Source organism: Lonchura striata, chromosome 6 (genome assembly GCF_046129695.1).
Source record: "Lonchura striata isolate bLonStr1 chromosome 6, bLonStr1.mat, whole genome shotgun sequence".
NCBI classification, from domain to species: Eukaryota; Metazoa; Chordata; class Aves; order Passeriformes; family Estrildidae; genus Lonchura; species Lonchura striata.
In genome coordinates, this window is record NC_134608.1 from 12,730,698 (window position 1) to 12,756,140 (window position 25,443).

General features: G+C 43.8%; 1 protein-coding gene across 6 annotated transcripts in view; it reads left to right on the forward strand.

Annotated features, from left to right (window-relative positions):
- BCL11B (BCL11 transcription factor B) overlaps positions 1–25,443 on the forward strand; it is a 91,999-nt gene that overhangs the window by 4,711 nt on the left and 61,845 nt on the right. For 3 of the 6 annotated variants that reach the window (XM_021549657.3, XM_021549662.3, XM_021549660.3), the window contains exon 2: positions 9,310–9,678. In XM_021549657.3, the coding sequence (XP_021405332.1) occupies positions 9,310–9,678 (369 nt within the window). The remainder of the gene's footprint in view (positions 1–9,309; positions 9,679–25,443) is intronic. The other 3 variants (XM_021549659.3, XM_021549663.3, XM_031504916.2) reach the window with 1 other exon arrangement.

The window sequence follows — 25,443 nt, forward strand, 5'->3', positions numbered from 1 at the left end:
TAAAGGTTGTATGCCGTCGACTTCCAGGTTGTCTTTCATTTGAATATATTTGTATTGGACTTAGATTACAAGTAAAAAAAAATACTGACACATTTTCATAGTTTCTGTTCTCTAAAAATATTTTTTAAAACTGCTGTAGAGCAACTAGGTTATGGCTGTGGGTTGTTCTGTCCTTTTTGGTTGGTGTGTCCGGTGGCTTAAATAGATATACAGTGGGTGAGAAACCATTTTACAGTTTTTTTCTGGTCGGCAGATGCAGAGCATATTTTGTCAGGTTTATTTAAATACTGAGAAATAATACTCTTCAAGATTTCACAAACTGGCTGCCTTTAATAGAAATGGTGAAAGTCCTCGTTTTGCACAAAATGTGTGTTTCTCTGCAGAACAAAGGGTAGTCTTATGGCATATTTGGCAATAATTATGACTTAGAGAAGTGTGCGCTCGAAGTAGTGGTACCAATTTTTGATATCATTTATAGACTCTGGTTGACTTCAGCTGCTCTTCCCAGGGCTGAGCTCGCTCCGAGCAAACCTCTCTGCTTCCCAAACGCCTCGCACACGATATTAGCTTGTCTCCCACATTTCCTACCTGCGTCTCTTTGCTCTTTGTGCTGTTTGTTGATGGAAAACACTTTCCAAAATAAACTTCTCCGGCTGCCGGAGCCTGCCGCGCGGCCCGGCCGCCAGTGGCGGGGGTTGGCGACTAGGGGGAGCTCCCAGCCCGCGCATGGCCGCGCCGGCCGCGCCGCGGGACGCGCGGGACGCGCCGCGGAGCCCGCGCCGCCGCGCGCCCTGCTCCACACGCGCCAAGTTCCGGCATTGATTTGCACGCGGGGATCTCTATGGAGCCAGCCGAGAGAGGCTGACAGCGAGACAGATCTATTTTTAAGTAAATCGCCGCTGATTAATTGACTCCGGCGGACAGGAGTTTTAATTAAAATTAGTTTTTAACGGTGGTTTTTATTGTCAGCAGACAATGTTTAAATTCTCAGTTTGTTGTTGTCAGATAGTGATCGGGGTAACGATACCTGCACGAGTGAGCTCCTGCGTGGTGAGGAGTGGGGGGAACATACGGAGATCTGTATGTTTGTTCCACTGGATGTGAAAACACAGAGTGAAGAAGCTGGAGTTGTAGGACAAGATGTGTGCAGCAACAAAGCAGACACACATGTACAGAAATTGGCTTCTATTACATATCAGAAAGCCGCATGTACATCTGCGGAGAGGATTGGATATGAAATAGTTTAACATACTTTGATCCTCAGGTCCTTAGAGCAAACTATCTGTAGTTCCTACAAATGAAAATAAGGATTCTTTTCTTTTTTCTTTTTTTTTTTCCCAGAGAAATAAACACAAAATCACATCTGTCACATAGAAGTTTCTGCTGAGCAGCTCACAGGTTTCTCCGACGGGCTCGTGCTGTTCTCTGCTGCAGTCAGCTTGCGTGTCGTGCACAGACTTTAGCAGGACGCTTTCCTGCCCAAACGTATAATTTAGTGGTGTGCACACAGGAAGCTTTGGATATGTGTTTCATGCATCCTGAGAACTCCATCGAGTTGCAGCACTATTAACATAGCAGAAGCGGCGTCTTCTTAGTTTTAGGGTGCAATATGTGCAAAGAGGTCATCCTGTGACAGGAAAGTGCGCTTTATTCTAACCTTCAAGAGAAGTAAATTAGGTCAGACAAAGGATCAGGGCTGTCATCAGCTGTACAAAAACCCTTCACTCTTGGGTAGAGAGGACCAGTAATTTATCTGATGATTTCTCTACTTCATTTAATGTTTGAATTGAGCTAGTTGGAAGCATATAGACAGCAGCCAGCTCATTTGACAGACTGGTAAGCTGAAGAGCACAGTGCCTGGGCCGTTACTGATGTAAGCGTTGCACAGCCAGGGGGAAAACCTTCCCTTCTCCCCTCCCAAAACCTCAGACTTCACTTACTGTGGCTTTCTTGCTATTGCATGATTGTTAACTTTTATCAGGAGAAACAGCTATCCCGCTCTCCTCCTCCCCTTCCTCTACCCACCAGGTGCACACACACTCATGCTCCCCTTTCTCTAGCTCCCTCCTCTGCCTCCCACCATTCCCACTCCCTCAGGTCAAAGCCTGGTGGAAAAGCCTCCCTGCAGAGACCTGTTACCCCAAAATTGCTCTCAGCCTGCTTAGCAGAGCATTTCCTACTCTTTGGTTGCACTTTGATTTCTCTAGGGTTGCAGTGCAGTTGTTGGTTGAATTTAGTCTCCCTTCGGTACCGTCCAGAGAAAGCATATGGAAAAAAAAAGAGTGGCTGGGGTTTACCCACATGCTTTAAAGTTAGCAATTCCACTAAAGCACTTGGTGAAGCATCAGCATTGTCTGTAGACGGCTTTATAAGTATGTACGATTTTAATGAGGGAGGGAAAAGGCATCAATAACTGCATGCATTGATAAATGCATGATTCATTCAGCTGCTTGTAGTATAGCACCTTCCTCCTTGGTGTTTATTTACTTTTTTAAAATGTATCTGGGCAGGCTGCACACCATTTCTCGGCACTCAGCTGTAGCCTCAGAGGCTCCTGAACATCAGTTAAATTTTCTCGCTGTCTGTCCTCCTTCTCAAAAAGCTGTTGCTTGCTCAGTACTGTAGACCCTTGCTGGAGCTTTAAGTAGCAGCTTATTTCTTTGCTTTTTTTTTTTTTTTTTCTTTGCTTTTCTATTTTTTCTTTTTTTCTTTCAAAGGATATATAAAAAATGCCTAAAGCAGGCTATTCGAAAACAAATTAAAGTAGAGGGACACACTTCATGCATTGCAGGCACGCGCCAGTAGAAGGGGGTTAGAAGAATATAATCATTTTACTGGCAAAAGTGACACCAGATCGGGGATTTGATTAATGGTGCAGCATTCACAGGGACTTAGTTCTGTATTTTTGACATATGCAAGTCTTTTGTGTAGTTGCCTCAGTGCAAGAAATTCCGTTTTGTTTTTTTCCTGGAGCAGCTGATAATTTGTATGTGTGCTGGATATGCCCAAGGTACTTTCCAAAGACTAAGCACTAGACAGCGCAGTACAAAAAAGGAATCCAAAGTTAAGGGAGAGGAAAAAAACATACTGGTTTACTTAACTTTTTTATGACCCCTTTTACTAAGCCACTGGAAGAAGCCATAAATTCGCTGAATGTTATAATGAGTATGCGTCAATGAAAGTAAAAAAAAAAAAAAAAGCTTAAGAAAATCGTATATGAGCAACAGTGTGCCATAAACAATTGAAAAATGCAGTCTCTTTTAAGTTGGATGTTTAAGAAAAGAACAGATCTGTTGTGTGTTTAATACATGCTCAAAACTAATTACTTAATTTTGATCATGCCTTTTAAATCCTTGGGTAAGAATCTCTGCTTCCAGTATTCTTTTCTATGCCAGTTGAAAGCCTGTACCCAAATACCGCTCCTTCTCCTTTTGTGGCACCGAGCACTCCTTTCTCTCCTTGGTTGTCGTTTAGTTTTAAATAAAACAAATGTATTCACTGGGGAACAAAGAGTGCTTTTATATCACATCATCACATCCCATTTTATCTGCAGAGATTTACAGCTTCTGCAGTCTATAGAAGAGCCCATACATTTTCTGCTTTCAAAAGCAGTAAATATTTTTTTTATGAATGTATAGTTTACTTAAGAGACACACTACTCTCTTCCATACCACCGTACATAGTTTCTGAAGAAATAACATCTGACAAGTGTTGGAGATTTGTGCAGGTTCTTGGATATTCTTGTCTTTTGTCCTGTTTGGGTCCGGCGCGGTTATGATCTCGTTTCCCTTCTTCTTTTCCCTAAATCCTGATGTGTTGACTGGCTCTTTGTGGCAGTGCTTGGGCTTGTTCTGTCTCAGGTGTGTACAGAGGGTCAAACTGCTTTCTGAGACACTCGGTCTTCTGCAAAAGGTGCCTGAGGTGCCAGTGCTGCAGCACAGTCCGTCAGCTCGCATCCCCCGGGGTGCTGCAGCCTTGGAGCGCCCGGGTCATTTCTCGCAGCCTCTCTGCGCCCCGCGGCCCGTTCCCCCCGGTGCCGGCTCCGTCCTGCCCGCCGGGCCCGGCACCTGCCGCGCTGCGCCGCCGGCTCCCGGCGCCGGGGTGCCCGGCCGCGGCTCCGCGGCCGCGCCGGGGCCCCGCTGCGCGGCACCGAGGGGCACAGCCTCGCCTGCCGCTCCTCCGGCTGCCTCTGTGCGCTCCGCACATGCCGGAGAGTCCCCGGGAAAGCGAGGCAGACTGCTGTCCCCTGAGTTTTGGGGGCTTCTCCATCAAGTTGTCTTTTTTGTTTTGCAAACTCAGCCTCAGACTTACATTTAGGAAAAAATTAAATACCACAAACAGTTGCTTTGCAGCCTTCAGAAAAATTAAAAATTGGTGTCAGATAAGCAGTGCCTGGTACCGCTGAGTGTGATGCTGGTGCAATATGTAGGCTTAATCTCAGCTCTGCACCTTGTGGCCACAGGGAGCTGCCGGGATGCTCTGGAAGCAGGTTATTGATAAACTTCGACGGCAAAGAGCCGCGTTGCCCGCTTTGAGCAGCGTTAGTCTTTGTGCAGCAAGGATCCTGACACCGATCTCGGTGATAACCCAGCCAGAGAGTGTGCGATTCGAGCTTCTTTCCGTTAAGCATGTTGATGTTGCAGTAAAAGTGACATGTGGGTGTTGATTGAAGGGACATAATTTTCAGGCCTGCTTTGGGCCAACACCCTGAAGAGCAAGTCAGTCCTTTGTGCTCGCTCCCCAACTAGGCTGAGCTGTCTCTGCCTGTGCCTTCAAGACAGCAGTGACTGTGAGGAGAACAGTGCACTTGACGTGCTGCAGCACATTGCTAGGCAGTATCCTGTACCTGGCCACCAGGAACTGTGTCCCCATGGTGGACTCTGGGCTCCCCTAGCTTGTCCCAGAAAAGGGTGGCCTCTGGAGTAGCCTGTGCCTTGTCTCCCAGGTGGACACAAGGGTGGGCAGAGGCTGTGGCATGGTGCCAGGGCAGGCAGGGCACTCAGCAGCACCTCTGCAGTGAAGCCACTGGCAGCACTCACTGTCACCACCCCGTTATTGATTTGTGCAGAGAGTAGCCACGGGGGGGAATTTTCACACACAACACTTTGGCCCAGCACCAAAACATTTCCTCTGCCCCCTTTGACTCATTTTGATACTGTAGAACAAGAAAAATAAGGCAAAGAATAGGTTGGCAACCTCTAGATCCCTTTTTACCCTGGTTCTGCAGAGCAATGAAAAGACAAGAAAATAAATGATTGCTGTCTGGACCCAGCCTCACCCAAACTCTCTGAACAAGCATCTGTCCTTTAAGGCTTTTGAAATGACTTTTAGCAAAGCAGTCTTTTCCAGTATTAGTGGGTAAGATTTTGAGACAACTGACAGGCAGAAAGTAGTTAGCATTTGCATTCACTTTAACACTGGGCATGAGAGCATTGTTTGCATGGGGCACATATGCTCTAATGATGTCACCACACTGGAGTAGGAGTGCTGGTGGCTTTGTGACAGTGTCTTAATGGAATTAAGGGGTTTGTCCACTGTATTTTGGTGTGGTCGACAGCCAGAGACCTTGGAGATTCTGCTTAGAGTCCAGTCAGCAAGTGTAATGCTTTTTTTTTTGAGTAAAGCAACTGATTTAGATTGTCCCGTTGCCTTAATTTCAAAAAGCCATCATATAACAACTGTGTCACTCATCTCCCTAAAGATCGCCCATTGCCAACTCACTGTGCTCCCTAGGCAGGCAATGCCAAAGCAATCCTCTGTGTTGGAATCTCTGGATGTAGGGAAAATACTGGGCACACCTTAACACGCTTGAAAGAACCAGGGCATGAGTCCTGGCTGGAAATAGCTCATTTGCTTTTTTTTACTTTTTCCATGTAAGCGACATGAGATGTTTTCCCTTCTCCTATTTTGTGTGGCCTAATTTCTTCTCCTTAAAAATATAAAATAATTTAAAATAAATACTTGTGAAGAAATACCTTCTTACCTCTAAACCCATCTACCAACAACAGCAATAAAACCACAGAGTTAAATTCAAATAATGCGAAGCGACTCATTTTAAACCCACAGACACAAGCAGAGTCAGAACTTTAGATTGAGACTGGCCTAAATTGCCCCACTGGTATTAAAGGGCTCCTTAAACAGCCTAAGATCTTGGCTGTTGTATTAACCAGGCATGACCCAATGCGTTATGGGCTGGACTTGCAGGCTTTTTTCTCTTTCCCTTTGTGGGTTTTAAATCTCTCCTGTAATGTTACTTGAATGTAGGTTTTTAATGGCTTAATTGAGTTGTCAATAGGAAGCCTTTTCTTTCTTGTGTTTTTTTTTCATTCTGAGTAAAAAAATAAATGCAAATTGACATGGATAAAATGCATTTGAAGATCTATTCAGTATTTTGTTTTTCATTCTTTTATGTCTGTTTTCCATGTTGTGAATAAGGGGATGTAATATAGCTTTTGCATTGTTGGGTGAATAGCTGGTCTCATGATTGATGATTTATTAAGCTCAAATCAGAAATAGAGTTGAGTAAAAAAAAAATCTTTTGATAGTTTGAAACCCAGTTACTACTGATCACGAGGGCTCGGCGTACCAAGAAAACGAAAAGCTGATTTTTGGTGATGTGACGACTGCCAAAATATGAAGGAATACCAGATGTTATTTTAAAAAAGTGCCATTGCAGAGTCCTTGGAAAGAGAGAGTGATAGAGTGTAAGCGAATAGGCATATGTGGATTTAACTAATATTCAAATGAAGTGCAGAATTGAAAAGAAAGAATTCGTAACAGTTTAGCTGTTCAAACCTCCTTCATGTTTCCACAGACGCCTGGTCAGGACCCTTATCAATCGCAGCAATTTTGCTATATTTCCTGAAGAGCACAATCTAAGTCGCAGGCAAAAAAAATATAAATCCTCACATCAAAAAGATAATAAAGTTGAGATCTGTGCTTTTCTTTATATTTGTTACATATATATAAATGCCAAAATGCAGCCTTTGTAATTTAAGACACAGACTTTAATCAAAAGGCTTTGCAGGAATGTTCGTGAAACTAGTAACAAGCATTTTTCCCTCGTGCCATCTATTATTCTTACGACCCTTGGTTCAGTGCTTGTTTTCGTGTTGTCTTTTCCAGCTCTTTGTCCCATCTCCCACTTGTGTATCTTCGTGCCTGTGTGTGCCTCTCTGTACAGTTTTTTAAAATATTTTGACACACTCTTCCCCCTTAATAGGAATTCTGGCTGCAAATTGCGTGCACGTTTCTAAAAGACCCTTTTCACAGTCCTTTTCTTTTGGCTCTAAAATGATGTATATATAATTGGTAATTAAAGGTGCAAGCTCTCTTCAATATAAACAATATTGCTCAATGTTAGATCATTAAAGGGAGCTGCAGCACTAAATAATTACCTTTTGCATCGTGACACACTGTTCGCAGGTATCCGCTCCCTTCCCTGAAGTGTCTTTTCAGCACAGGGTTATAGTCACATTTTCACTAAGGCAAGGAGACATCTTTTCATGATATAAATTGCTGAATTAATTGCTTAGTATTGTCTTCAAACTCCTTTTAAACCTAGATTAAGAGGAAAACGGTAATTAATGATTTTCAGAATGAGTGAGTTGGGAAGCATAAGCCTTCTCGTGCCCATCGTTGGCTCCAGCAGGATGGTCCATGCCTGGGCATTTCTCTGGGGTCCCTGTCCTTTTCTGCCGTTGCTGTCGCTGCTGCTGCCGCTCTCTGCTTTGCTTTTAGAGAGCTCTGATGCAACTTGTAATACAGCTGGTAGATGTGCTGATCAGTTATTTATTCTGGAAGGCAAAAATGGGAGTGATTCTTTTTCTAAACTACCTTTTTTCAAGGCTTAACCATTTTTGTTGCCAGGCAATGCATTCCACTTTCTACCTTGTGCCCCTTTTCTATGTGTTTCTTGTTTTATTTTTATGGGTTTTTTTTGCAATTGCTGTGGGTGGGACAAAAATCCTTTTGTTTTCAGAATGGAGAAGCATCCAGGTCTGAATCATAACATCTGTCTATCACAGTCTTACTTCTTTGAGATATTTGTGTTACTTACTTTCCCCAGGAAATCCATGAGGAAACTAATAGAGAACATTTTTCCTCCTATTCCTTTAATCCTGATTCGATTAGAGGTCTCAGTCACTGATTTACATACTGTTGGTTCCTCTCTTTGGTTCAGCCTAAATCCTATAGTCCTTGCAGAGGCAAACCAGCCTTAGGCAAAAGACAGTGGAAATTTTGCCTAAGTAAAGTCCAAGATTTGTATGATTTGGCAGTTACATGTCAGAACAAGAGAAAACAAACATAAAACCATGTTTTGCCCAGAAATGGATTGTCATCCACAATTATTTAATAGTGTAAAAATTATCTTCTGAATACTGATTTAAAACATACTGTGTTTTATTAATTGTGAAATGAGAAGTTGCATATTTTCTAGAAACTTATTCAGGTCAACCAGAAATTCGTTCCCAGTCTTTGGGGGTAAAGGTAGGAAATTCAACACGTCTGTGGACAAGATTTAAACAAAAAAAACTTTTATTAGCCTATATAGCAATGACAGGGTTTTTGGCATTGGAAAAATAGAGTGGAATATTTCAAACTCAGCCAATATTCCAGTATGTTAAACAAGTGCCTCATTCCCTTTCCTACTGTACACAATTTTGAAATGCCTTAACTGCTCACGAGACCATAGCCTGCTTATGTTAGTCTTGCAAGCAGTTTTTTGTAATTTCTGCTAATGGGTGGTCATTTAATCTTGCCGGTAACTCTGTAATGGGACAAGGTGGTACTAATTTTGTATGTCACGGGGAGCCCAGTCCTGCTGGCTTGGTGCATAAAAGCTTTCCCTCTCTCCCTGAAAAAGAAGGAAAGACTTGGGTGCACAAGCTTTGCTGGATGGGGCCTTGGCCAGATGGCTGGGAGACGCGGAGGGAATGAGAAGGTGGGATAAAAAGAGAGGAACTATTTCAGAATGTGACTCGGGGCTCGAACACTTGCAAAATGGCTCTTTGCTGATATCCTTGTAGTGCTGGCAGCAGTGGGAAGGAGCTGTCAAGAAAGCTATGCCAGGTCAGCCTTTCCATTTTGTTTCAGGCAGGCTTGGTTGCAAAATATATTGAAATCATTCTGGGAGAGCGGAAAAGCTGAAAAATAAAAGAAAGATCTAATCAGGCTTGGCTCCTTTGAGGGGGGTGGGGGGAGGCTGGGCCTCTGGTGATGCATCCTTCCGAGTCTGTGAATGCTCAAAGCAATCTCTTTCTCTTTTCCCCTTGTCCCTTTCCTCCCTTTCTCCTTGTCCATGCAAAGCAGAGGCTGACCATGTGGAACCGGCACTGGCCGACGAGGACGAGGGCCTGGCAATAGCAGACCCAGGTGGCATCAGCATCGCCGCAGGCGGGACAGACCCCGACTTGTTAACCTGCGGACAGTGTCAGATGAACTTCCCGCTGGGAGACATCCTGGTTTTTATAGAGCACAAGAGAAAGCAGTGCAATGGCACTGGTGGTGTCTGCTATGAAAAGAGCATGGATAAGAGCAGCCCTCCCCCCTCCTCACGCGCCGAGCTCAGGAAAGTGTCAGAGCCAGTGGAAATCGGGATCCAAGTCACACCCGATGAAGAAGACCGTCTTCTCACGCCTACAAAAGGAATTTGCCCCAAGCAGGAGAACATTGCAGGTACAGCACGTTTTACACTCAATCAACTTGCCTAGGTAATCTTTTAACTAGAGTCCTCTAGAAAGTGCCATGAAACAGGCTTCAGCAACATGTCTTTATAGGAGCCATCCATCTGGAGGATCCTCATGGCTCTGCAGGGCTGTCCATCCCCTGTTTAATTCTTTGTAGCTATCTGTGCAGGGCCAGCTGCTGGATGAAGGGGCCTCTCAGGCAGCTGGGAGAGCTAAGGGGCAGTCTGTACATCTGGGAAAAAGCAGGCAGTTTGGGTCAGAAAACATTTCAGGAACATCCTTAAGCAAGTAGCAGTGGCAGAGGGATAAGGTATTTTGGGGAGGTGCCCAGTTCAGTCCTGTTCCCCATACCCTTTGTCACATGCAGACTCACTGGGAAGGGCTGCATCCTAGGAAAAATCCTCTTCCCACTGACTAGTAGTGGGAAGAAGACTGTTTTTTGTGAGGGCTAAAGCAGGGTTTCATTAAATCCTTCATTTTTTATTCCCTGGGGTAGATGTCAGCTTCCTGGCCTGCACTGCTGCCTGTGCTGCCTGTTCTGGGTGTCCTTAGATGGCTTGGGTTGGGTGGGTAACACCTCCACTCTCATGCACACCCCAAAGAGACCTTCTGAATAAGGACACAAGAGCACAGGCTGGCCTGGGTGAGCAAATTGCAGGCATTTCTTTTTCTAAAACTCTCACATGTGGTGAAGTTAACGTTCATTCAGTGGACCTCCCCCACTCAGATGTGGCAGGGAGGTGATGATTATCCACCTAGGTGAGGTGGTATGCAGTGGTTCCTGCAGAGTGCCTGGCATGGGGCTGCTTCCATCAAGCAGGGTGTTTTTCCCCTCTGCAGTGGTGAAAGGATGACTCTCCTCCCTGCTAGTGAGTGGGGGTTTTATGTTACACAGCAGGATCTCCCCTCAAAAAGGCCTTTTTTGTTCAAACTGACTGTATCCCATACAGAAGACCAGTGACAATCTGCCTTTGCTGCCACTATTCCGATTTATCTAGGAATTGTCCTATGGGATTAGATCTGACAGTCCAGGATCCTAGCTGTGGTAGAGATGCTCCCATGAGGGGATCCCCAGAAGGCAAGTGAGCGGCTCCTATCTTTACAACTGAAGCTAAAGAGATTTCTGCCTTTAGTGTTGGAGGTGTCTGAGCCAGTTCCCAGCATCTCTGATAGGCTTGGGCACCACATCAGTGAGGATGTGGGAAATGCTGCAGTTTTCAGTCCTCCTGTCTTGTACGACAGGGCATACAACGACCATTGACTACACTGTTCTCTTCTAAGAGTATTTTTTTGAGTGCAGCCATCACCCTGACATGGGGTAGCTCTAGGAGCATTAGCTGTGGCAGGCCTTTGCCTGTAGCATTGGAAACAAACCTACTGTAAGACCTGACCCCATCTTTTCCTCATCCTTTTTCAGCTTTCCTCATCCTTTTGCAGTTGTGAATAAGTTTCTTGGTAGAGATGACTACATCATGGCGTAGCAGATTTGCGGGCTAGATTTCCTTCCGTTTGGTAGGAGTAGAAAGGAAATATTTAGGACCTTCCCTAGTCTGCTGAAGGCTGCCTGAGTGCTGCTGAGCACTCCCAACAGCTGTTGATCTCTGTGCAAGCTGATGGTGCTCAGCCCCTTGTGGAGGGTGTGCAGTGCTTAGTAAGGCTGGTTTAGGAGAGGTCTGCTGCAGTTGCAGTCCAGAGCTCACCTCTTACTTATCGTTGCCCAAGTTCAGTCCATAGTACCTCAGTGGTTACTCCCAGAGCAGCGGATGCTGTCCCATCCCAGCTTCTGGGGGTCAGCAACAACATAACCAAAGCTTTTGCCATGCAGAAAATCTGCTGGGATAGGAGGTCATGAAGGAGATGCTCACATGTGGAAAAGGCATAAAAATATTAAAAGCCAATCTGGAGCACCTAATCTCTTTCAGACTAAACTGAATATCAAATGAAAAATATGTAGGAAAGATTTTGAATTGAGAAAAATAAAAGGGTTTATCATTTGATTGGCATTTTCTCAGCAGTGCATGGAGATAGGGACATCCACTAAACAGTGCTGTAATAATACTTTCTCAATTAGAGCCCAGCTCTGAGATAAAAAGGTGCAGTGTCCTTCCATATTTTTTTTTAAGAGCAGCGGATAGTTTTCAATAGTAGGATAAAAGCCTCACATTACAGCCATGGAGGGTAGCCATGAAAAACCCACAGAAGTCATTCACTGGAAAGGCTTTAGTGGGATATACCAAACCCCTTATTTATATTTCAATAGAAAGGCTTTCTGCATTAGCCAAGAAAATCAGAATCTGCATTTAACATTAAAGGTATTTCCCAGTGAGCGGCTGTAGAGCATTGTTGTTAGATTTGTTAAAAAAAGAGACTAAATACGATTTCATAAAAGGGAAACTTAATCTCTAAGGCAGCTTTCTCCTACCCTGCCACCCCCTCCCTTTATTTTTTTATTTTTTTTTTGTAATAATGCAACAGCCTACAGTATTTTTACTTTATATGTGACGAAAGATATTCTTAGCCTTTCTGTACTGCAACAGGAAGAATGAATTTCTTTATTCCACCAAGAAATATGTAAAATAATCCCTTAGAAGTATGGGGAGATATGTTTGTTCAAAGCATTTAAAATGTTATTTTAATCAAAGGCACAAAACACTCTACATGCTGTGTCAGCTAAAGGAGACCATTACATTTTAACAGCAAATCATGTTCTTTTTTCCCCTCCTAGCCAGACCCCCCCTTTGAAACTAACTTTTTTTTTATTAAATAAAAAGGCGAAAAAGATTAAAGAATAAAAAAAAACTTCAGTGGCTCAAATGTATAAAGTAATTTAATATGGTGGAAGCATTAATTATTTTAGCTTAATTGAATTCTGAGGACTGCAGTAGTTGCATTTTTGTAGACAAGCTCTGTTTATTATTTCTTTGTGTAGATTAACAGTAAAGGAAACATAGATAACTTTCAGTTATTTATTGTAAAATAAATGTGTCAATTCATGTGTAAAGCAAGCTGTTCAAAGATAATTGAGTCTTTATATTTGAAGAGGGAAACCAGAAATCACCCACTCGCCACTCTGGCTCCCTGAAATATGCTGCCACCACTGCTGTCCTCGAAGAGGTTTCAGCTCCTCTCCTTGATCTTGTGTTATTTTTGGAGACCTTCTTATTTGGTCAGAATGATTTATAAAGCCACCAGACCTTACAGCTCCCCATGGCTGAATGCTCTGAGGGTACGTCAAGCGCTGCCATTGTACCTCTCGTAGCTCTGGGTGTGAAGGATATTGGGATGCAGAAACCACGCTGAGTATTCATCCTGGCACAGGGTGTCCTGAGGTCTTTCTTCCTCTCTTTTTTTTACTTTCTTGGTAGCTCTTCTTGCCCCAGTCACTGAATACCTCTTGACCATACAGACCTTCTGCTGCTTTGAGGGACACGTTGAGGCAGAACTCAGGAGCCCACGAGAATTTTTATACATGTAGCACAAATCCCTGACAGACATTTCTATATTCCAGTGGAAACAAAGGCAACTTTGTCTCTGCAATCAGCTTTTAAAGATCTTCTGATAATGAAATCTGTCATCTTTCCCTGACTGGTAACTTGCAAATCCAAGTTTTCAAGGTGTTTTCATTTAGTTACCACCGTCCATAAGATCTGTGGTAGCATGTTAGCTGGCACTGGAAGGATGCGACTTGCTTAGGAGCAGTCTGCCCTGTAAAGGTGTTTTTTTTTCTGTTTTTCAAATTGGCTGACCTGTTTGAAAATCGGTTTTGCCTCTTGTATAGAGGGTGTGATAGTATCGAAGAGATGTACCAGATTGTTGCACAGCAAAACATAACCAGGCCAATGAGTTGGCAAGCAGTTATTGGTCACTGCTTCTTTTATTTCACTGCTGGCAGGTATTTTGGAAAAAAATAGACCACTGCTGTATTTTATACCTCTTTTTATCTTTCATATTTATCAGATCTTGGGCATAACCAGGTGACCTGTCCTGGCTGAAGAATGGCCTGGGAAGGTGCCCCCAATGTCGTTTCACTGATGGTATCTCATCTTTTCCCCATGGCCCTGTGGTCTGTTTTCTAGCAGGATTATCTGAAACTACCCAAGTTAAAAAAAAAAGTACCAATCAGCTTGTTTTTAATGCTGAGTGGTTTCATAGAAGCCCAGCAAAGAGGAGGGAGCTTCCGAGGAGCAGGCACCACTTGGACCAGACCTTCTCCAGATTCACTGGCAGGTCTGCACCTTCAGGCCAGCAGACCTTCACAAACATATAACTACAGCAGCAGCAGAGGTTCACTAAGATGGTGAGCTAATTTTTGCAAAGATACTGCTAGGAAAGGGTTGATTGGAATTCCTCATTCATCCTGTCACGGCCACCAGTGCTGGGCTCCATACATTGTACTAGATGTGCATCATGAAAAAAGGCTCCCTGTCAGAGGCAGGATTTAACTGCAACCCCTGCTCCATGAATGTTCATTTCAGGCTTTTGAATGGTAAAACTGCCAGTGAGAGAAACTAAATAACTCGCATGTGCTGGAAGCCAGAGATAAACACCGCTGCAGGTTGCCATGAAATGGGCTATTTGATATATTTAGAATTGTTATTTTTCTCCAAATTAAGATTAGTTAAATCCATGTGTGTTGTGTGAGTGACTGTTAACTCAATGGCATGGATTATCCTTTTTTCAAATCTTGACAGCTAATTATTATTGCTGCCTACCCTGAGACATTCTCTTACAATGTACCATTATGGACCCATGCACCCATATTTAACTGCAGAACTCAGACAGCCGTCGTGATGCCTTCACACGTGAGGGGAGGGAAAGGCAAGCTGAAACAACCCAAGGACTGTGACAGTGGCATCAGACAGGTTGGGAAGAGGTGAGCTGGCACAGGGCTTGGTGGCTGTCCCCTTCCCAAGGCTGTCATGGTACCAGGTGCAGCTACCAGAACCTCCCTGGGGTAATGGGTCTTGCAGGAGTGACTTGTAAAAGCAAGGCCAGGAGAAATCAGTACGTGAAGAAAAAGAGGCTTCTAGAAGTATGTGGTGACAGTGCATGAGAAACTCAGCTGCAATCCTTTTCATGAGGCTTTTCCAGGCTTGTTTCTTCCCTTGAATCTGCTAGGGTTTTCCTGAGTGCAGAGGAGTTACCTGGTCACCTCCTCCTACTCCTTTGCTGCTTCAGCAGGTATTTAGCAACACGTTCTGCTAATTGGTGTTGCTGAACAGTAAGGGGAGGACACATGACACAAGGAAGGTGTCAACTGACAGTGCCCTGAGAGTGGGTTAATGAGCAAGTTTCCAGCCCCTGGGACCTTGTTGAGGTCCTTGCTGGGGCGTGGAGAGAAAAACAAGCAGGGTGATCTCACACAGAGCCCTGCTTGCACCTGCTTGATGGGGGTGGAGGGCATGCGTAGGGAGCTTGGCTCTCCTCTAGGGACAGGGCACCCGCAGCCCACAGCAGTGGCAGCTGCCCTCCCCGGGTTTGCTGAGGCTTCAAGCTTGAACAAGGGCTGCTGAAATGTTGATGGCTTAAAGTTTTAAGGCTGTTGGTGGAGGTCAGCATGGGGCTCTCCAAGGAGCATGATTGTGTCCCTGTGGGAGATCCTAAGAGAGGGCAGTGTGGAGGGTGTCTGTCAGCATACCACCCCCAGGGCTGCAGCCACAGGGCGATGGTTCCAGTGTCTCTCACCAAGGTGGCAGCACAGACCCTGCTAAGCCCAGCAAGAGTTAAAGGTGAGAAACCTGCCAGTTACAAAACGCTTCCTTCCCCTTGTTTGAACTCCACCACACCCTGGGGCCCCACTCCAACACCCTCTGCTGAGACCCAGCCCGAGGCCACCAACCACCCTCTCCCTGCTGCCACCTCAGCTTGTCCCAGTTGTGTCCTGCCCAGGGTCTGGCCCTGCCAGGCACCAAGGCTTTCCTGGCATCTGCCAGTAAAGAGTGAAAATTAATCACACCGAGTTTTAAAAGCAGATTAAAAAAAAAAAAAAAATACTGAGCATATTATGCCCTTGATTGTCCCTGCTGATCTTAGCTTTTTGCTTTGTTCTTCTCACCATCCTGTTTTTCAGAGTTATCTTCTATGTCCTGTATGTGGTTAGCAGGATTCCTACAAGGCTGCAGGAGTGGTGGGGGTACAGTTTACCCCTCTGTGCCCCTGTTTAGTGTGGGATAATTCCCCTGAAACCAGCAGGACCACGCTGGATTGACTGGGTGGCATAAATGAGACCTGCCCCTGAGTGCATGGTGTGCCGTACTGAGAAACAGGAGCTTGTGCTGTTATTTTCTCCCTCTCTAATCTCTCCTAGTCTTAGTCATCTTCAGTTTTATGAGTGACAGTGCTGGGTAAAACCTTTTCGACAGAAGTGCCATTTTACAGGCTGATGAGAGGGGATTTAAGAAGGTCATTCAGTACACACAGCCGGTCTTCTTGCTCTGGGGTGAATGCCTGTGAGGAGACACTCTTTAAGAGCAAAACTTGCTTGTTTGTACCATGTTGGCGCTGCTGTTAGCCTCTTTTAATTCAATGAAAGAACTCTGGACTTAGAACCCACTAACAATGTCACCCAACAAAGCAGCTTTTTCCCTTTATTTAATTTCTTTTGTGAAATTACTTGGGTCATGTGTCCAGAAACCATATGCATATCTGGTTATTATTAACTATGGAAAGATTGATAGATTTTCATAGGCAACAGTAACAGTGGATGGTGAAAAGGCACTGTTCAGCCAGCCATGACTCATTTTTCTTGACAACTTTGTGAGCAACTTTTAAGAGCAAAGTAAAAGTAGTGCCCAACCAGCTTGTGGACTGCTTTGGCATTTGTGTGGATGCAACAAATAGCAATATGCTTGTGCTTGTTGGAGTGTTGACTGCAAGAAAGAATTTGTATGTGTTTGCAGGGGAATTTTGGACTGGGATGTAGCTAAAGGAAAGCTGAATGTGTGGAAGTACTGTAAAAGAGAAAAGCTCTCTCCAATGACGTTCTTCTCCAATGGTGGATAAATACTTAAAGGCACAGAAATGGTTCCTTTGCTTGAGCAGGACAGAAGTGTTGCTGTAGCATGAGGTTGCCTCCCTTCATGTGTTTTCCATAGATTGTTTTTCTTTCTCAGCCAGTGTTTGAACTGTGCTGCCTATACACACAGTGACCAAATCAGCTGTGACATAAAGGTTGAACCTTTCTAGGTTTTTTCTGAGATTGGAACATTTTTCTATCATAACTGGAGAAAAAAAACCCAACCTTGTGAAGTAATCATACTTTTTGTACAAGAAAGGCTTGGATTTCTATGCCATGTCACATAACTTCAAAGGGCACAGATCTGGGGCTGACTTTCAGCACTGGCTTCAGTGGCCGAGTGGGAAGATGGGAGCCCAGAGGGTAAGAAATAGAGGAGAGAGGCCAGGTATAGAAATAAAACCATGTTTCTCAGCAGAAAATCCTAGAAGCCAGGAGAAACTGGGTAACTTTTGTCTCGGGAGATCTGCGTGCTCTTATTGGAGAATAAGAACATCCTTTTCCACATGGTTTCTTTTCCCCATTCCCTCCCACCCTCCAAATGGTAATTGATGGGCTGTGCAGTAGAAATGTTATTAAAAAAAAAAGAAGAAAAACTGGGTGGGTGGGGTATCTAGGGATTTGGTGTCTAAGCTCAGGAGTTAAGCCGGAAATCCCAGAGATGTAATGAAAACAAAACGGACTTTTCACTCGCGCTGTGGCATTCTGGCAGTGAGAACGCTTTCGTGAGCCAATGTTTTCATTGTAGGTTTTCTCGAGAGAAGTAGTGGAAATGAATCGTTAACCCCTTAACAGGAATGAATGTGGCTGCTGCAGGGAGGAGAGGAGAGCCTTCTTGGCTCCTAGTTGCTGTGTTGCAGAGCTGGGGGGTGTGTGTCTGTTTGTGTGTAGTGGGGAAGGTGGGGTGGATACTGCTTGTAAGGAGTTTAATAATGTTAATGGCAGATGTGAAGTGGTTACTTAGTGGTTGTTGTTTTTTTCTCTTTGCATGTACGCCTTTGCAGAAAGACTCGAGTGTGATCAGCACAAACCACTGTTAAGCCAACAGCTCTTAAACTCTCTCCTTCTTCTGGCATTTGGTAGCATATTTCTTGAGCAGGAAAAGGGGGACACTGCTCACTGGTCCCTCGGCAGAGTCATAAAAGCTGCAGATGGAAAAGACCTACCAAGTAGCAGATCCCAGTTTTCTTGGAAAGTGGAAGTACAGGATGTGTGTCTGTAGCAGGCATGTTACGTATATAGCTTTAAATGTCCAGCAGTCTTGGATGGTGTGCAGCCTCACAGGAGTCAGTATCTTCTTTAAAATTAGGGGACTTTGGAGAGAAAGCGAGCTGGGAGTGATTAATCTAATTTACCTTAACAGCCACTTTTGGTGACAAGATCTTGTGTCCTTGTCCTCCATGTTGTGATTAGGCTGCATCTTATTTCACTATTTTATTTCACATTTTGATCACTGCTGGCACTTACCCTATTTCTCTCTCCATTCTCTCGTTAGGGTATTTTATCTGCATATATTCTTTCAAGAGGCACAGAGCATCAGCCCCTCTGCTCTAGCTAAAGAGCATCTCATCTACCTTTTAGCATCTTGGAAGAGCAATTAAAATCATTATAGACCTTCTTCCAGCTGTCCTAGATCCTCCAGTCCAGCCCTTACATGCAGGTTGTGGGACTCTCGGTGCTGTGCAGACTTTGGATGTAATTGCATAGCTGCTGCAAAGGGCTGTGTCTCTGCAGCTGACCTTGCTCAGAGCATCTGGCCTCTGAATAGATGTTTGCCTTCTTTCTTCCCACTTTGACAGCTCCCCCCTCTGCACTCCAGCCCCTCACTCTGCTGCAGCCCGCTCCTTGTCTCTCATGCTGGGAAAGCACGGCGGCAGCAAGGTATTTGTGGCTGAAACTGCCTTGGCAGTGAGGAGAGCTTGAGGAAAGCATCACTTCTCCTGAACACTCCTGTTTGGAGAGGGGAAAAATAAGAAAGGATGCTGTTGAATAAATGATGGTTCTACATGTTTTTTATACCCCACTGATTTTGTAATGGTCATTTAAACAAGGTGGAGTGGTGGGGGAGGAGAGAACAAGATGAAACTGCAGACAAGGATTAAACAGCCCTCTTCCTCTTTTAAGACATTTATTATTTTCAGAGTCAAACCTGTAGTCAGCTAATGTAACTGTAAAAGTCTTTGAATTATTGCCGAGGTGCTCTGAAGTCTTCTATTAGAGCTGATGTACTCATGTGCAGACAAAATCCAGATTTGAACTTAGCACCTACTTGTTTCATTTTCCTTATTAAACCAACTTCTGTTTCAGTTTTTCCTTTCAAGACCCACATTTTGTTTCCCATTTTCTAGACTACCCTATTACTAGCTCATAAAAAGAGTTAGAAACTGAAGGGAAGTTTCCTGAGCAAGAAGGAATTTTTTTTCCTTCTGTTTTTTTTTTCCTTCCCCCTATGTCTTGGCCTGGAGCCAACCTGTCTTTCAACAAGTAGAGAGCCATTCCAAGTTGAAATTTATAGAGCAGAGTCCAGGTTCAAGGGCTGAAGCCCGCCAACAGCTCCAGTCTCTTTGTTACTGATTAATTCTGCAAGCAGTTCAGCTGGTTTGCTCACTTCTGCCCGCTCTTCACAGCGCCGCAGCGCTTCCGAGCCGCCTGCCGCTGCTTTGCCCTCCCCTGCTTTTCAGCAGCGCTTTATCCCTCATTGTGTAGCATCCCCCCCAAATGTATTTTAACCCCAAGCTCAAGCTGCAGTGAGTTGACTTTTTGGCAAAAATTGTTAAACATCCTTTCACTCTTTCCGCCGTTTCTTTTTTTTTATTTTCTTTTTTTTTTTTTTTTTTTACCTGACAGATGATTTTAAATGTCTGGAGCTTCCCATTTCACTTCAACTCATATTAATGATTGCTTCTTGGCATCGGTTGGAACCCAGGTTCCCAGGTTTTAATTAGTTTACTCAAATGCACACAGCGGAGCAAAGTAGTTTCTTTCAGCTTTACCTGCAAAGGATGTTTCCTGTCTCAGCGAGGGGGGTTTTCCTCATGGAAGGATTTGAAAGGCAGAAGTTTTCAAGTGGTCTCAATATGAGGCCCCACAGGAGCAAGTGTGGGAGGTGAGGGGGAGGAGGACCAGAAAGAGAAAAAGAGAGAGACAAAAAAACCAAACAAAAAACTAAACCAAAATAGATTTTGGGAAAGTACCTTGAAATGAGGATGGTCCCAATCCTGCAACAACTTGGATGCTAAAGCACAACCTTATTGACGTCAGTGGGGGTTTTGCCATTGGCTTGGGTGCAGGCTGGATTCCATCCTTAGCTGCACCGAGCTGTAGGTACGCCAACGGCCCTCTGCACTCAGCGGGATTACTGATGTGCAGAAAGTTAAGCATGTCTGTAAGCGTTGGCAGGATTAAGATCTGTGCTGGTATTTTCAGACCAAGTGAAATGCATGTGGGAGTTTTTTAAAGAAGAAAGTGCATGGGAGTTTTAAAAAAGGGAGAATATAGCAGAGCCTGCCATTTTTAAGTGCCTTGGGGAAAAACCTGCGTTGCTATTAAAAATATCGGAGGACTAATGTGTTACTAATTGTGACACAATTAACTTCTTAAAAGTATTTGATTGTGAGTCCCAAGAAAATAAAAAGATGGAGATGAACAGCTAGAAATTCAGGCTTGTGTTTCAGTTAAAACATTTCTTTTCTATTAACTAGAAATAAAAGCAAGCCTAGAGGTTCACTTTACCATGCATCTCGGTTGCTTTGTTCCTAGAAGTCTACTTTTTAGTGGGTTATTTAAAGAATTAAAAAAACAACAAGGAAAAGAAGCTCAAACCCAGTAGCTGTCTGAGACCCCTGTATGTGGCTTTACCACACAGCTCTTAAATTCTTGTTTAAACATTTCTTGAGAGCTGTTTCTTGGGAAGTAAAAATGTGTGCTGTTTGTCTCTAGCAGATTAAAAGTTTACCTTTAATGTGACAGCTTCTCAAATCTAGTGTCGGAAACATGCCTCTATTTTATGGTATTATGAAACAGGTCTGGAACAGAAACAACATATTTAAGCAAGAGGGAATGAGATAGAATTTGTGGGTTTCTTTCTTTAATCGTTTATAACCAGAAACCTTTTCTCTGTCTGTCTCTGAAACTTTTGTTCATACAAGTGGCCAGCACATGTAAACCACACTTTGAAATTTAACAGTTAACCTTAAAAAATATTAAGTTCAGCAAAATGGCGAATTTTTTTTTTTTTTTTTTTTTTTTTTGTAATCTACAGACAGCTCTTTGTAATTATCTGGCAGAGGAATCTAAAGTTGGTGTTTTTTTTTTTTTTTTTTCTCCAATACATTTGTAATTTCAGCAGTAGAAAACTGAAGCACACCCGAGCTCTAAGAAGACTCTTTCACATCTGCCTCTGCCTGTGTGCCGATTCCCTGGGGTCCCATTTATAACAATCTAACAAGATAGAATCTGCCTTTGAGTATCAGTAAATATGGCTAAAGATCACAAAACTGTATTCATAATTGTTCAAGACTAAAAGGCAGAATATAGTGTTTGATTAATATTTATGGTATGGGGCCTTTTCACAAAAAGGAAGTTAAAACTGTAAGCCCCCAAAACTCCCTAAAAAACCCCTGAACCCCCACTCCAGCTCCCAGACTCTGCTGAAGGATGTTATCCATTGTGCCAAGTTCATCATTTAAGATGATGCATGTTATTTTTGATTTTGAAGCTGATTGAGGATTCCTGGTTGGGGCTGATTCTCCAGTGGGATGCACAAGATGGTTTTCTGTTAGCAGTGCTAGTGCACAGGAGAAAAAAACATTTTTACTGGCCACGAGAAGCACCCATCCTTTCAGGGGGCCTTTGAGAATGCATTGTCTTGGACTGGCCTCAGACTTACTATGTCTGCTCTGTGGGTAAGGAAAAGCATTCTCAGTCCTCAATGCTCCCTATCTGACAATTAACATTCATTAGAAATAATTCTGCAAGGGGAGGTCAAGGGTGCAGTGGTGATTGGAGACCCCTAGCAAAGGCACCTGCTTGCTCTGGAAGGACTAACCAGCTGGATTGATGAAGTTTATGGGCTGGGCCTTGAAGCTGCTTGGGCTAGGGTTTTTTCTGGGCAGCCAGCAGTTTGCAACAGGCGTTACCCGGGTGGGGCAGTTCACTGGTTGTCCTCACTCCCTCTGCAGGAAGCTTGGGAACAGCTATTGTCTTCACTTTGGGGAGACTTCCCTGCTATCTGGAAAGGTTTACTTCTTTGAGAGGTAGTGAGTGGAGAATACAATAAAAATGGATCTGTTTCTCTTTCATTAGCTCTTTTAAGATGCTTGTTTAAATGTGTTTTCTTTGCTTTTCAAATGGTAGATGTCAGTGTTTCAAGTACCACTGCTAACAAAAAATTAATTTAAAAAATAGATCTTTGAAAATGCCCAGGCCAGGACATTGTTAAAATTCAGACCTATAAGTGGCAGAGACCATTCTGAATATGCACAAAGAGATGATGTGGGGAAGAATCAGTGTTAGCCTGCATTCAGGGCTGGTCCCTCTTAGAGACTCCTGCCAGAGCAGGTCCTGGAAGGAGCCAGTGGTAGGGTTGGGTGCTGGCCAGGGTGCCTAGGGAATGCACTGAGAGAGTGGTTGTGACTTTTGAAGTGAAACCCCCGTGATTTGTGGAAGGGGGTAAGGGTACAGAGAGAAGACCTGGAAGGGCAGAAATGTGCGTGCTTCAGGGGAGTTTGTTTCTCACTGAGGGGCTGTGGCCTTGAGGGTGAGACAGTAACTGGGGTGTGCAGAGAACTGTGCTAGCAGAAATGCCACCCCACCATGCCATGATGGGAGAACCCTGGCACTTCCAGAATCATGCTTAAATATTTCTGTTTCCCACCCTCCTGTCCCTATGCTTCTCCCAGCCCTGGCTGTGTGATGACAGTGCAGAGCAGAGCCTAAACCCCATCCCCTGTAACGCTTCTGTAGGACAGACTGGCGTGGTTATTATTGATGGGTGAAGCACAGGGTACCATCAGCCCTTTTTTCCACCCTGCAGCCCCAGCTTTGTTCCCAAGAGGGGAACAAGTCCAGGAATTTTTAGTGCTAGCTGCTGTTGGTTTTAACTCTCCCATCTCTTTGCCAGCACCAGCTTTAAGACGCCCACAGAAGATATGCACTCTCATTTCCCAGGAGGCAGAAGAGATTGTGAATGGGTTTATTTTCCCAAGCACTCAGCTGCATCCAGCAGGGACTTGGGGCAACCTGCAGTACTCAGCACCCTTCTGGATGAGGCCACAGGTGCTACTGTCCAAAACTCCAGTGGGCAGCAGGGAAGGGCAACAGAGCTGTGGCTGGGAGAGCTGCCCTCTGGTTCACTGCTCACAGCCCTACCCATTTGTGTGTGCATGAGTATGTTTGAAAAAGCCCTAATCCCTTTGAGCCTCTGTGCTGTTAGCATGCTCCCCCCATCCTCAAACTCCTTGGCAAAGACTAAGCAAAAATGAAATCACGGGCCAGGCACTGGGGAAGGCAGCGGTGTCTCCCATCCCCTCTCACAGCCTGCACTGGTTGGTGAGGCTGGATGGAGGATGGGAGGCTTCATGCCACTTCCAGGAACCTCGGCAGCATTGCCACTGTGGGCACAGTGCCAGGAGATGGCCTCTCCCTCATAAACGATCTAAGAAAATTTACTTGTGAACATGTGATAGAGCCCTTTCCTGTGTGGGTAGGCATGAACCCCAGAGCTGGTTGGCTCAGGTGAGACCTTGTCTGAGTTTGGCTGGGTTGGGACATGGCTTGTGCCCTCACCTCCACTCTGGGTGCTGGTTCTAAGAGGATCTGGCATCCTCTTAGATGTTTTGCATCCCAGCAACTGGGTGCTGAGGAAGAGGAGAAGGCAGGGGGGAAACTGGGGTGGGGGTGAGGGGAATGGAGAAAAGATCTGTGACAAAATCATGAGACACCCACGTAAATATTGTTTGTATGAATTAGGTCCTTCATCTTTTGTTAGCAGCAGCTTGTTAATTAACAGCAGATTAGTGCTGCTTTCTTCTGACACATGAATATATTTTGGGCTAGAAAATACTTGTACTCCATAAAACTGTGTGACTGAACAATTCAGAAAGTACCAGCGGAGCGCTGTAATGGATTCCCTTTTCATCCCCTCCCCCCTTCCTCCTCCTCCTCCTGCTCTAAATGCAAGCAGATTTCTGCAGTCTAGTGCAGAAGAGACATGTTAAACACAGCTAAATAAATCATGTTTACTCTTGGCATTCTTGGTAGTGAAAAATCTGTTGGCTGTTTTTACTTCCTTATTTCTCAGCATTTGCTTCCTACCTGTTTTTGAGCCTGTGCCCAGAAATAGTAGTTTTGTCAAACGAGTGGATTATGCCAACCAGCAGTTCCCTCTGCCAAGGAAGCTGCTGGATCGCAAAACCCGGTGACTTCTTTCTTAGAGTGACACTGAGATTCCCACTCTTCCTCCCCCTACTCCCCATTAGAATATATAATAAAAGTATTAAAATCTGGAGAAGGAGAAAATCTAACCAGATCCTGGCAGTTAAGAGCCCAGATTAAGGAAAGTTGAACTTCTGTTCCAGACCCCCTTCTTTAAGCTGTTTGTGGAGGTGAAAGTGCTGGAGATAGTAATAATAGGAACCAGATATTTTCCCTTTTCTATTATTATTCTAAGTCAAATTTCCCCCACAAATGGGAATGGTCTTTCTTTCAAAGTTTTTCTGGTTTTTTTTTTTTTTTTTTTTTTTTTTTTTTTTTTTTTTTTCCCTTCCCTCTATAGGGAGCTTTGCAGCTGGGAAGGAGAGGTAACTAAACCTTTATTTAACAAAATTGGCTCTGGTGTTGCGGCAAAGGGTGAACTCTGGTTTTTGGTCTGAATTCTGCTCCTGACCCTGCATTCTTGGATGACTCTCTAAACCTCCTGCTTGAGTGAGGGGTTGAGCTTCCCTTGCAAGATGGGGTAAATGCAAATGTGACAAAGCAATGCACAGTGCATGTATATATCTATATATCTGTCCATATCTATGTTTATTGATATCTATATCATCTATATCTATCTATACCTATATCTATATCATCTATATCTATATCTATATCTATGTCTGTCTATGTCTATGTCTATGTCTATGTCTATGTCTATGTCTATATATATCTATATCTATATATATATCACCTATATCTATATCTATATCTATATCTATAATCTATATCTATATAATCTATATCATCTATATAATATATATCTATATCTATATCATCTATATCTATCTATATCTATATCTATATCTATATCTATATCTATATCTATATCTATATCTATATCATCTATATCTATCTATATCTATATCTATATCTATCTATATATATCATCTATATCTATATCTATCTATCTATCTATCTATCTATCTATCTATATCTTCCTATATAAAACAAATATACATAGTGGGGCACATTTGCTGTTGTCAACAGAGTTGTGTAGAGTGGAGGAGAGTGTAGCTCAAAAGATAAATAAGTCCATTTTCACAGAATTCTGGGTGTTAAGTGCTCCTCTTTGACCCCAGGTGGCAACTTTTTAGCCTGGACCCATCTTCCTCACGGCTGTTATCCCAGATGTCAGTGATCCCAGATGTGACTGTAACATGGATTATGAGCCTGATGGACTCTCCGTGTTTAGTTTTAAAATTAGAAAAAAGATCCTTTTTCCCATCAGAGCTTTGCATGTATTTACTCTTTGATCACATTGGA